At 32.3% G+C, this 13,724-nt stretch overlaps 1 protein-coding gene across 3 annotated transcripts in view; it reads left to right on the top strand.

Moving 5' to 3' along the window:
• The window catches only part of LOC142321898 (MIT domain-containing protein 1-like), a 30,324-nt gene that overhangs the window by 5,255 nt on the left and 11,345 nt on the right, over positions 1 to 13,724 (top strand). For 2 of the 3 annotated variants that reach the window (XM_075360401.1, XM_075360403.1), the window contains exon 3: positions 12,710 to 12,948. In XM_075360401.1, the coding sequence (XP_075216516.1) occupies positions 12,710 to 12,948 (239 nt within the window). Of the gene's footprint in view, positions 1 to 10,315; positions 10,452 to 12,709; positions 12,949 to 13,724 lie in introns of those variants that run through there. The other variant, XM_075360404.1, reaches the window with a different exon arrangement.

Here is a 13,724-nt window from a genome sequence, read left to right as displayed (position 1 = left end):
GGACCCGCATACTCAACACCAGCTGACTGGAATGGTCTGGAAATTGTCACTCTTTCTTTTGGCAGTTGTCCAAGTAACTGACTCTGAGACTGAGCTCTAAAATGAAAACATGTCAGACACTTATCAATGACAGAACGAATTATGATTTTAGAATTGATAATCCAATATTTCTGTCTAGGTGACGAATGAATTAATTGTAATATTGTAATCCTCCATGTGATAATCTTAAATGTTCATGGAAAATAATCAATTGAGTTAGATGACTATAAGGACTTAAAATTACAGGATGTTTAGCAAGACAAATTTAAAAAATTTTAACGACCTCCAATGCGAACAATACTATTTTGATATAAAAATGAGTTAAAAAGAAACTAATTTGCCTTTCTTCGATACAGCAGTATTTTTCTTCAAATTGCTTAATTCCTTAGCAAAATAAAATTCTTGAGTTTAACGAATAAGAATTCCCAACGTGGAATTGATTTCTTCTGGTGAAAGATCTGACAACGTACGATTATTAAAATTTTTTAAATTGTAAATGAAACGACGACAATATAAAAATATATTTAATGCTTGTACAAACGATGAAAATGATTTTAAAAGTTCTGCAGTTTCTGTTGTTTTAAGAGCAGCTGAAAACTCATTAGTTTTGCTAGGCTTCTCTTTCTTGAGTGAATCTGGCAGGATCATAGAAATGATAGGCTGATTGGATGACCAGGCATTCTCATACAAATCTCCTAAATTACAGTTTTACTTGGAAGAGATACAACAAATCTGCCTTGGTCATCACAAAAGGTATTTTCAACGAAATGTTTTTCACAGAAAGATTCCTCCTTAGTCGGTAAACGATCTTCCATCTCTTTAAAATGACTCTATTTGAGAGGAAAGCTGTTCATTACTAACAAAAAGTGCTATTGAATTATTTGTCCATTTAATAGGTTTATTAGGGATTTGACCAGAGACTGAAACCAAGACGAGTTTCTTGAAGTATTGTATGATAAGAATTATGAATTAACAGGACAGGCTTAAGCAAAGAAAAATAATATTTTTCTTCTAGAAGAACATCATTTGCCTAGGGACATTAAAATTAGGATCGGCAAGAAAAAAGTGACAAGGAATTTCCCAGTCGGTTACGTCTATAAAATCATTCAGTAACAAACCTTTAATCAGTGGCAGTATATGACATTTCAAGTTAAAATTTTCATACCTAGAATTAATATTTAAATCTTAGACTGAGTAACAATATTACTAATACCTGATATCGGCATTAAGACAGGTTCGGTTTTAAGCCCAAGTTTAGCAGCAAACCCTTCAGTACAAAATGAAATCATCGAAGCAGAATCAAGTAAAACCCTGGCTTCAATGAAATTACCTTATTTATCTTTGGTATTAACTACAGCTGTTGCAAGTAAAACAGATTTGTCAGATTCTGATTTTAAGGTACAATATGAACTATTACTCGGGGGGGAGCTTGATTCGGCTTGGAAGATTTATTTGCTGCCCCTTGCAGCATTTTATCTAAATGAATCAGGGTATGGTGCTTTCTTGGGCATTTTTTACATTTATGATTGCTTGGGCAATCTTTTACGAAATGCTGTTTACTTAAACAATTAAGTATAATTTTTCCTGAAATACAAATTTTTTTCCTTTTATTAATATCATATTTTAAAAATTTATCACACTGATACAATTGATGGTTGCTAGTTTTACATAATGCACACATAAAATTATTAGAATTATTTACAAAAAATGGTCTTTTATTAGAACTAGGTTTGGAAGAATCGTATCTTTTGCTGCTAAAGCGTATATTAGATGGCTGTGCTTTTTCATTACCTTGTATATGTTGGTGGATTCAAGTAACTTACCCTTAGATTCTAAGAAAGAAATAAGTTGTTCTAACTTCAGGAATTCATTATCTTCTAATGTTTCTTCCCAGTATTTAAATTTAAATTTTGAGTAATTAATTGCATTATAATAAATTTAAAATGATTAATATTTAGATTCTTTAATGCATTAATATGTGAATAATTTTGATCAATTTTCTAGTTTTTTATGTTTTAATTTAAGTTTATCAAAAATATTATCATATATGTCCCTATCCTCTAAGTCAATTGCAATTCTATTTCAGACTGAACTTCAAAAAAGATTTTTTGTATTCTAACAGAATATTAAATTTGATAGTGAACAGATCATAATTGTCTGATTCAGAATTATCAATGAACGTTCTTAATTTTGCTTTACAGTTTTTCATAATACCTTGTTTCTTCATTAGATCTTTGAATTCCATTTTGACTTAAATTACGGTATTGATAGAGATAATATTAAATAAACTGATAAGAAATTAAATAAATAAAATAAATTAATATTTAAATTGATAATTATTAAATTATTATAAAATAATATTATTAAACCGTTTTCAATTATTAGAAGTTAAGTTGATAGGAATGCGTGTTGATTATGTTCTGGGTAGGCTTGATAAAGTTGTTGTTCTAATGTATACTCTATGTGATCTCATCTGCTGATATTCACCTTGCTTGCGACTTTGAGTGCGCATATGTAACCTAGTATAGTTGTAAGACATTGAAGTTCACGAAAAAAATATTATTATTGAAGATTCACTGTTCAGTAATTTGCATATAACAACTATTGTTATAGTCTTATGCGTGCCCTGAATGTTACAAGTTATTCAAAACATTTTGAATTTTACGCATTTTATACTAATGCCCTCGTACGCCTGAATGTACACTGTCTGATAAAGATTAACATTCACAGTTCCTATTTAAGATTAATAATGATATTTAACACAGTTCATAAATACCACAAAATCCTGGCCGGTGGACCACAAACGCAATGTTAAGTTTTTAGAGCTAGGATGGTCTGTATTGATTGTTGGATGAACGAATGAAACAATATTCTTCTAGGATAGTTGAATTTAATTTGTAAAAGATAGTAAATAACATACTAGATAACTAAACCACATAAGTCGCATTAAACAAAGAAATTAATGACCGCGCCAGACGGGATTCTTAACTTGAATGATATGTATGAACTGGCTCACAGACCAGCACTATTAGAAAACTAGTGAGCAGCACTTGCTGGCTCAAACCAGGAATTGAACAGTCAGTTATAGTGTACATGACAAGTTTGAGATGGCTGTTTGCGAATCGACAAAGAAGAATCCTTTCCGTCTGGAAAGGATTTCAAGTTGGGTGGCGGCTGCTTGAATCATGGCAATCTCTCCATCATAATTGCTCTGTGAAGTGCTGACTGCAAGATACCCCTGGAAGTGGTGGCAATAGTACACGGCTCCTGTTCGTGGTATTGATGATGCATCTGTATAAATGTGTGACCATTCCTGTCTTGGATAATCTTCATGAATGGTTTTGAATGCAGCCTGTTTTAATTCCACCTCATAAGAAGCATGTTTTGGCAGTTGATGATATTTTAAGTTATATTTGGCCTGCGGCAGGTGGTCGAAAGGATCTTGATAGGTTTTAACTGGTCATACATCTACAGGTGTCTGGCCGTACTTCTCATATAGGTTCTTATATGCAGGGAGTGGTGTAATTTGAGTTTTGAGCGTACTTGTTGCTTGCTGGTAATATTCCACTGTTGCTTATGTACTCTTCTTGAATGTTCCCAGAAGTGTAGTGCACTTCTTTCACGGTCGATAGGAAGAAATTCCATTTGAGTCTGAGCCTCAGTAGCTGCCACCAGGGTGGATTTAGCAGCACCAGTTTATTAGTCTCAGAGCAATGCTCTGGACAAGGTTCATCATATTGCAGTTATGGAACCGACAGTGACTGTCACCCAACTTCTGTATTCCAGGACTGGTTTAATGTATCTTTTATATGTTGTCATTAACACTTCCTGGTTAGCTCCCCATTTGGCAACAGTGAGTCTTTTCAGTAGATAAGTCATTTTCACTGCTCTTCCAACGCATTGTTCGACATGTGGTTTCCAGGTGAGTCATTGGTCTAATGTAACTGCCAAGTATTTAGAAATATTATTTTCTTTCAGTGCTTGACCCTTCTAGGACAGACTTATTGCTGGTGCGTTTGTGAAAAGCATGAACAGTTAGAATGTAGTTTTTGTGGTATTAACAGTCATAGCGTTGCATGTTACTCAGATTGCAAAATTCAGCAATGCCTTATTGAGGCATTCTTCCAATGCCTACATTACTACTAGTACCCAAGATGAGGAGATCATCTGTATACAGGAGAGCTTCAACTCCTATTTCTCTGGTTGCACCTAAGATGTCATTGATCATAATGTAGAATAGTGTACAACTCAGAACAGTACCCTGTGCCAGGCCTTCCTTTTGAATGTGGAATTTGAAAGTACTGTGCTTGTGGCACATTCAGATTAATCTTTGGCAAAGAAAAGACTTAATCCGTTTGAATAAGCGTCCAGAGATATTGCACTTGGCCAGGTTGTGAATGAGCATGTGTCGCCAGATGATATCATCTGGCGACTGCTGCTCTTAGGTTGACTAAAACCGTTAGTGTAGACATCTTTCTGTGGTATCCATCTTTGACTTGTGTGAAGCAAACAAAGATCCATAGGGCTTTGCGGAAGCCAGCTTGAGCATTGTCTACAATTCCATGTGTTTCGATAAACTGGTTTAGACAGTTGACAACCATCTTCTCTGCCACTTTACAAGAGGTTGTTAGGGATACAGGCCTGTAGCTTTCAGCTAGACTGGCGTCTTTACCATTTTTTTTTGCATGGAGATAATTTCTGCCTTTTGCCATTGCTGCAGAACATGACTCTGCTATGTCAAGTTTATAGTGCCAAGCAGGGTTTCCTTAGCTTTTTCCTTTTTTTTCCTCTTTAATGGATAGAATTAATTATAATAAGACATATTTTACTTAAAAATATTATCTTTATTAATCTCTTGGGTTAACCAATCAACTGTACAAACTTGTAAATTAAATACACTATGTTTCACTTAGAATTGTGTTAGCTTCCTTAGGTCTAACAATACACATTCATATACACAGCATACAAATTCTCTTACATACTAAGAATATGATACAACAAGGGTGGGGATAAAATACTGTTATCTAGTACCAGTTAATTTCTAAGTATGTAAGAGAATTTTGTATGAATGTGTATTGTCACCTGAGGAGGCTAAGGAAACGTAGTGTATTTAATTTATAAGTTTGTATAGTTGATTGGTTAACCTTAGAGATTAATAAAGATAATATTTTTAAGTAAAATATATCTTGTGTTATTTTAATTAATTCTATCCATTCAAGAGGAAAATAAACTTAAATAAATTACATTTAAGTTAATATTCATATTAGTATGCGGGTTAAAAGCATCATAATTTAAGTATTTTAATATGAATGCATGAAAGAAATGCCTCCTCTATGAATCATGAGACCTTGCCGTTGGTGAGGGGGCTTGAGTGCTCAGGGATACAGAGTAGCTGGACCGAAGGTGCAACCATATCGGAGAGGTATCTGTTGAGAGCCAGACTAAGGAATGATTCCTGAAAGAGGGCAGCAGCTCTTTCAGTAGTTGTTAGGGGCGTGAGTCAGAATGATTTAAACGGCCATATCAACATCACTCAGTCCTCTGAATACTGCGCAGCTGAAAGCAATGGAAAACTACAGCTGTTTTTTTTCCAAGAAAATGTGGCTCTCTGAATTTTTATATAGCAATGATGGAGGCGCCTTCCTTGGTAAAATATTCTGGAGGTAAACTAGTCCCCCGTTCGGATCTCCGGGTGGGGACTACTAAGGAAGGGGTCACCAGAAAATTAAAAAATAACATTCTACGAGTCGGAGCGTGAAATTTTAGAAGTTTAAAAAAGGTTGGTAGGCTAGAAAATTTAAAAAGGGAAATGGATAGGATAAATGTGGATGTAGTAGGAATTAGTGAGGTTTGGTGGGAAGAGGAAGGCGACTTTTGGTCAGGTGATTTTAGAATAATTAACTCAGCTTCAAATAATGGGCAGGCAGGAGTAGGTTTCATAATGAACAAGAAGATAGGGAAGAGAGTAGAGTATTTCAAAACGCATAGCGATAGAACCATTGTAATAAGGATAAAATCAAAACCTAAACCGACAACGATTGTTAACGTCTATATGCCTACAAGCGCCCATGATGATGATGAGGTAGAGTGTGTATACGAAGAGATTGATGAAGCAATTAAACACGTAAAAGGAGATGAAAATTTAATAATAGTTGGAGATTGGAATGCAAGCATTGGAAAAGGCAAGGAAGGAAATATAGTGGGTGAATACGGGCTGGGCAAAAGGAATGAAAGAGGGGACCGACTTATAGAGTTTTGCACGAAGTATAATTTAGTAATTGCCAACACCCAATTTAGAAATCATAATAGAAGAATATACACTTGGAAAAAGCCAGGCGATACTGCAAAGTATCAAATAAATTATATCATGGTTAAGCAGAGATTTAGAAATCAACTCGTTGACTGTAAAACTTACCCTGGACATTGATAGCGACCATAATTTGGTGATAATGAAATGTAGATTGGGGTTTAAAAACCTGAAGAAAAGGTGTCAGATGAATCGGTGGAATTTAGAGAAGCTTGAGGAAGAGGAGATAAAGAAGATTTTTGAGGAGGACATCGCAAGAGGTCTGAGTAAAAAAGATAAGGTAGAAAATGTAGAAGAAGAATGGGAGAATGTTAAAAAGGAAATTCTTAAATCAGCAGAAGCAAACTTAGGCGGAATAAAGAGAACTGGTAGAAAACCTTGGGTTTCAGACGATATATTGCAGCACATTACTGTGCCCGACATAAAATATTTCTGGTGGCTTTCCGTATTATTTCAGGATTGTTTCATATAAATTCAATAGCATTTCATATTTTAATGAGTATATCTTCTTTATTTTGTTGGTATAAGAGTAACGCTTCTTTATTTTGTTAGTTAAGTTTTAGTTTGTATACTATCCTTTTCATATGGCCCCATTTGATGTAATCTAGTGGCGTTAGGTCAGGTGATTGTGTTGGCTAATTGATTGGTACACCACATCTAGTCCAGTTTAAGAAATTAACATTAAGTGATTGTTAGCTATTAAAAAAGAATATGGTGTTGTACCATCTAGCCGGAAAAATCATTTGCAGTCTAGTTTGTAAAGGTGTACATCCTCCAATAGAGCCGGCAAATTATTTTTCAAGAATCTAATATATGTTCTGAATATGAGCCGAATCGGACCATAAAAACAATTTTTTGAAATATCTCGATCCCCAGCGCCATGTAGCGGGTCCAGTTTTTGCAAAAATATTTCTTTTCATGTATCTAATATATGTTCTAAATATGAGCCGAATCAGACCATAAATACAATTTTTTTAAATATTTGGGCTCCAGCGCTACCTAACTGGTTCAAACTAATTCAGAAACCTTTGCAGGTGTGCGTGCAACAACTTACAAAAGCTTCTTCGCAATCAGATGAATTGTATAGGAAAGCAGACAAACAAACATTCATTTATTTATATATATATATTGATTAATGTATAAATTATCTTATATATTATTAGATGTAATTATATTTATATCTATTAATCAATATATAAATATTGATTCTTGAATACCCATTAGCCTTTTCATTATATATATTATTATTATGCTTTTACGGCCAACATGGGACCACTTAAGTCAATTTTAGTTGGATCTTTTCTGAGAAAAGCGTGTTATTTTACTCTTCCGAGCTGCACAGTATTTCTTCATCCGTTCAGATCTTGCTTTCTTTTCTTCATCCGTAAACACTCTCTTCGTTGTATTTTGTCGTTTGTCTGTCTTTTGTTTAAATCTAATGCTTTTGTCTTTTAGCTTTGTAATTTTTCCAGTTTTATTCTGTAGGTCAGTCAGGGAAAATCCCCATTCTTTAATATCTTCTCTAATTTCTTTGATCCATCCTACTTCTAGCTTTTGGAACCAGAGCTTTTCAATGATATTTCTTGACAGTCTTGTTTCCGGTGTCTTTTGAGATGACCAAAGAAAGAGATTCTTTTTTTCCACATAATATCAGTAACAGGCTCTATTTCTCGATACACCACCTCATTTGGCACAATCCACCATTGGCCTTCTTTTTGGTGTTTTTTATTGATACACATTCTGACAATTCTCCTCTCTATTTTCAGAATTTTTTCAATTCGGTTTTTCTGAGTGATTTTGAAAAGGGTCTCGCTTCCGTAGGTGACTTCTGGCTGTACTACAGTTTTATAATGATTAAGTTTTGTTTTAGCAGAAAGGCATTTTTTGTTATATGTTGACCAAGTTAATTTTTGGGATTTAATCATTTTATTTGTCCTGTTTTACCATGCCACTTTTTCATTTAAATTATAAGTTATTATTTCCCCTAGATATTTAAATTGTTTTACTATTTTAATTTTCTGATTGTTTATCGTAATGTGCTCTATTACCAGAGGATCTATGGCCATTAGTTCAGTTTTTTCGAAAGAGATATGAAGCCCTATCTTTTGTGCTAGGTTTTGAAGGCTCATGATTTGTGTTTTGGCTTCTTGAATATTATTTGCTAAAAGAGTGAGGTCATCTGCAAATCTTAGGCAATTTAGTGTGATGGAGTTTTTCTTAGTACCCATTTTTATATTTTTGGGATTTATTTCATACCATTTTCTCATGACAAATTCGAGGGCTCAGTTAAAAAGGAGTGGTGAGAGGCCGTCTCCTTGCCTCAATGCAGTTTTTATGTAGAAGGGTTGAGAGAGTTCACCTCTGAATTTCACTCTGGACTGGGTATTGGTTAAAGTTAATTTTATCATGTTTACGAGTTTAGGGTGAAGGCTCAGGTTTCTCAGAATATTCAGCATGGATGGTCAGTGTATACAATCATAGGCCCTTTTAAAGTCGACGAAGGTGATTATTAGTTGTTTTTTCTGTCTTTTATATAAGTCCATCATAAGTTTTAGGGATATTATTTGCTCCGGGCAACCTCTCCATGGCCTAATTCCCCCTTGGTATTCCCCAAGTTCCAGTTCAAGTTGGTCTTTGCATCAGTTGTATATGATTCTCGACAGGATTTTGTATGTGCAATCCAGGAGAGATATGCCCCTGTAGTTTTCCGGATTAGTTTTATCCCCTTTTTTATGTAATGGATGAGTGAGGGCTGTGGTGGTCCAGTGTTCTGGAAGTTTTTCTTCGTTCCATATTTTCACGAGGCATAGATGTAGGGAAGTTTTGACTGAATAAACTGATGAGTGTTTCCAGAGTTCTGCGAAAAGCTGGTCTTCTCCGCTTGCTTTGTAGTTTTTTATTTCATTTAAGGCTGCGAGAACTTCTTGAATTGTTGGCGGGTTGATATTTACCGGTGAAGTTTTAACTAGAGTTTCAGTGTCAGTCTCAAAAAGCTCTGGGGAGTCATCACAGTTGAGGAGTCTATTGAAGGTTTCTGCCAAAATCTCAGCATTTTCTTTATTGGTGTGGGCCATATTTCCTTTTTTTCCTCTCAGCATAAGGGTGGGTGGTTCATATCTTTGAAGAGCCTCACCAAAAATTTTATAATAGTCTCGAGAGTTAGTTTTCTTGGAACTTTCTTCTATTTGCTGAATCAAGTTTTTTGGGCTTGTCGTTTGGTTCCTCTTTTAATTTTCTGAGTTATTTTCCTTTGTTTGGTGAATTCATGGATAGATTCTTCAGTTTTCTGGATTTGGTGGTTGATCCAAGCCCGGTGTCGGTCTTTGAATGCTTTGTCACATTCTTCATTCCACCATTGGTGTTTTTTTCTTGGGTTTATAGGGACTAGTTCTTCAGCTATTTCTTTCAGTTGGGATGTCAATTCTTTTAAATTATTAGTTAATTTGATTTTTTTTTTTTGTTTTTTCAAAGATGGCATTGTTTATTAATTTATGTGGATCATAAGCTCTTTTGTTTTTAGGTTGGGATTTTTTCTTTTTATGCAGGGTGAATTTTATTTTAACTTTAATTAAGTAATGGTCCGATCGAGTATCTGTTCCTCTCAAGACTTGTACATTATAAATCTCCTTGTGATCATTATATATATATATATATATATATATATATATATATATATATATATATATATATATATATATATATGAAGATTAGTGGTATCAGTCATTTATTTCATTTATCTATTTCTTTTGTTAGGTTATAATTTACTGGATCATTATCTAATATAATAGTATTAAATTTTGTCTATAATTTCAATTACTTTAGAATCTATGTATTGTTATCAAATGTAATAATAGTTTTCAGCCATTATCTTTTCTGGCAGGCAGTAATTTGCGTTGTTTTCTTTTATCTTATCTTTCAAGTTTTTTTCAAACTGTACCTTGTGATATATTTATTTGAAATAATAATAATGATAATAATAATTATTATTATTATTATTGTTATTATTATTGCTGTTATTTTATTGAGTGAGTTATTTATTGAACTTAACTGGTATTACACACAGATTTATTCTCAGAGAAAATGGGTGCAGAAAGTTCAAAAAGAGGTAATTTATTATTTCAGTTCTGAATATTCATCAATCCAGAGATTGGTGTGTGTTTGTGTATTTCCAATGAGTATAGTTTAAATATTGATTCTTGGATTCTTGTATATCCATTAGCCTTTTCATTAAATTTCTTTCTTGAGAATAACATTTTATCTTTTTTTCAATATCTCACAGTAGGCTACTTGTTCTATTGCAAATCTTCATTTTCAGGCCAACAATTCCTGAATTATTTCTTTAAATTTAACGCTAATGGCAAAAAAACCCATCACTACATGAATATTCAAATATAATTAACTCTACTTTCTATAAATTCTTGGTGCAAATCTACTGGATTTGCACCAAGAATTTATAGCATCACAGAAAACTTACTGATAATAGTGTAAGCACTTGATCAGTAGTTTAGGTTTGTATTTTGATAAAGTAGTTTAGTGTTTGTTGATTTTAATTATGATGTTAAAAATGAAAAAATAGAAATAGGTCAAGGTGATCTTATAACAAAATTGTAAAAAGGTGTTTATAATAACAAAATCATATTAAAAAATATAAAGTAGGTCACTAGTAAAAACATATGTAATTGCATTATTATTATTATATAATATTTAATCATGATTAATATTTTGTTTTTTTCTTGAATGTATGGAGTATTTTACACTTAGGAGTGAATTGGTTATTGCATGGTACACCAATGAAAAAAGGTTACAAAAATTAAACTATATATTTTTCTGTTAGTTATATTGCTTTTGAAGTTAAAATCCTTAAAATGTTTTTGAAATTGTAATAATCATAAATTAACATTAAAATCAAATATTTTAACTTTAATTTTTCCAGAAGAAAAGTTTATTGGATCTATTTATATCCAAATTTTTAACAGTTGCAACTTGTCCAGTTTTAATATCTAAGGTTAGATGGATTAACCTTTTATCTATTAATTATTTAACTGAATAACTAATAAATTCACACCTCATTATCTCTAATCAAAGATTGTTTTTACTAGGACACTATTATTAATTCAGTTGTTATAGAGGTAATTTTAATGGAGAAAATATTTTGTACCAGCAAAGGGTGGTGGTTGTTTTGTTCCATTTAGAAGAAGTAAATGCTGGAGAATGTTCAGACACATTAGCTAAAGTAATAGTAGAAGGTAAATACTCAGCTTGTTTAGTATTCAGTGTTGTCGAAATGAATCTAAATAAAATGTAAGCAGTAATAGACATATGTACACTGTTTTTTTATAAATAGATTTTTTTTATGTAGATAAAGAAGAAAAAATTATTGTCAGTTTGAAAGCTGTGATGAACCATGTTTTTAAGCAGTATAGAGCAATATAGAATTAAATTGTTCCATTGAAACTCTGTTATTTGATTTTACCTAAAAACTATGCTGAAAGAGATCTTCCTGCAGTTGAATTTGCTACAGTACACTGCAAAATGTAAGGGCTTGAATTATTATCATTCTAATTATAATTGTTTTCATGGTGGTTTATTGTAACAGGAAAAAATTTTGTACATAATTTACCATAATCCCTGCAGATTTTTTCCAGATAAATTAATGCTCAGGAAATAAATTAGAAAAAAATAGTTTTTAATATGTTATTAAAGTACTAGTTTGTGAGATAATATAATTGTAACTGTATGATTAATTTAAATTTATAATTCTTTAAATCCATAAATAGATTACATGTGAATAAGTAGAAATAAATCAGTATTGAAAAGGTAAGTTAAAATTATATGACTGATAACAGCTGAAAAAATGGTAATTTTTTTTCTTAATGAAGGAAATTAAGACTGGCAACAGTTGTTAAAATCTCGCCAATGTTCTGGCCTCCACGTAAGTTTGATAGCATCATATGAAAGTTTCTGGGTTCAAATTCTTTTCAGGTTTGATATTATTCACATTCAACAAAGTTCATTTCTCATTATAATCAGCAATTGTAATTGGGTTTAGTACCTGTAGTTACTTAAAAAGAAAAGCAATAATTGCTTTATATTGAATTAATTCTCCTTTCTGGAATTTTGACATTTCTCATTCTAATTATTTCCACCATTGCTTAGTTATTTGATTGAAATTGATTTTGAACAAGCAAGATGTCTGTTCACAAAAAAATATAATCCGATTCTTGCTAATGGATTTCAGTTCTACATAGAATATATCAACACACACTTTTAGGGTTTTTACTTTGAGAATTATTATCTCAAAAAAATGTTTGAAATAGTTATTTTTAAGTAAACTTTTTATTTTAATTAAATCTATTTTTACAGAAATTAATAATGCAGAAAAAAAGAGGTATGTACGCTCAAAAATTGAAACATATATGGACAGAGCAGAAACATTAAAAACTCACATACAAACTGAAAAGACAAAAGGAACTTTTCATGAAAAAATTGAAATAGCCAATAATTCTACTGGTCATAGTTATAGTTCTGTATTTGGAAGATTTCTAGATAATGAAGTTGTTGCAATTGATATTGAAGACCCGTACATAAGAGCTTATCATCAGGTTAGATCATTTTGTATTGTAGTTACTATTGTTTATTTTACATCTATATGAGCACCATACATCGGCAAATATTATAAATAATGATGAAAATAAAGTAAAATTGATTAATTTTATTTAGCCAAAGTTTCCAGGAACTGTAAAAATTTGGAGAATTACAAGAAATCTGTTGTTTGTAAACCGTTATAGATAAGTCAACCCAACCATTTAAAAGTATTACTGACTCATGTCACTTAGATTAAATTATTTAATGAACACAGCATAACAACCTAAGAAATCAGTGTAGGATTTTTGAAGAGTTGTGAATAATAGTACAGATTTGTTGTCAGTTATAAGCTCGTTTACATACAGAATGATATTAATGTATAGGAACAGCTTAAATTCCATCTTCTTCTTTTTTACACACAAGGATTAGGCCTTTGCCTGTTCTGAACTCACAATGAGCTACTACCATCTTTCACATGGTCTTCTAAGACCATGTAAAAGAAAACAAAAATCATATTCTCACCAGGTTTTTTGTCTACATTCTCACCTGGTGTTGCTTCCATCGATTGTGGCAATCTGTCACTCTTTCATTCAAGTTATAAATATCCAATTCAGTTCATGTTTCTTCATTTAGCCTCCTTTCTCCACTGCCTGTATCTTACTTTCTGTCTTTTTGTGGTAATTCAGGACTCGTTTCAATAAAGAAGAACTGGGATGGCCATAATCTTATACAATTTCAATTGTGTCTCTTTCCTAGCTCTGTTATACAAAATTCTCATTTATGCAAAAACATT

The sequence above is a fragment of the Lycorma delicatula genome, chromosome 3 (genome assembly GCF_047948215.1).
Source record: "Lycorma delicatula isolate Av1 chromosome 3, ASM4794821v1, whole genome shotgun sequence".
Lineage (NCBI taxonomy): Eukaryota > Metazoa > Arthropoda > Insecta > Hemiptera > Fulgoridae > Lycorma > Lycorma delicatula.
The sequence above is the reverse complement of the archived record's forward strand: the minus strand, read 5'-3'. Positions and strand labels throughout refer to the sequence as shown.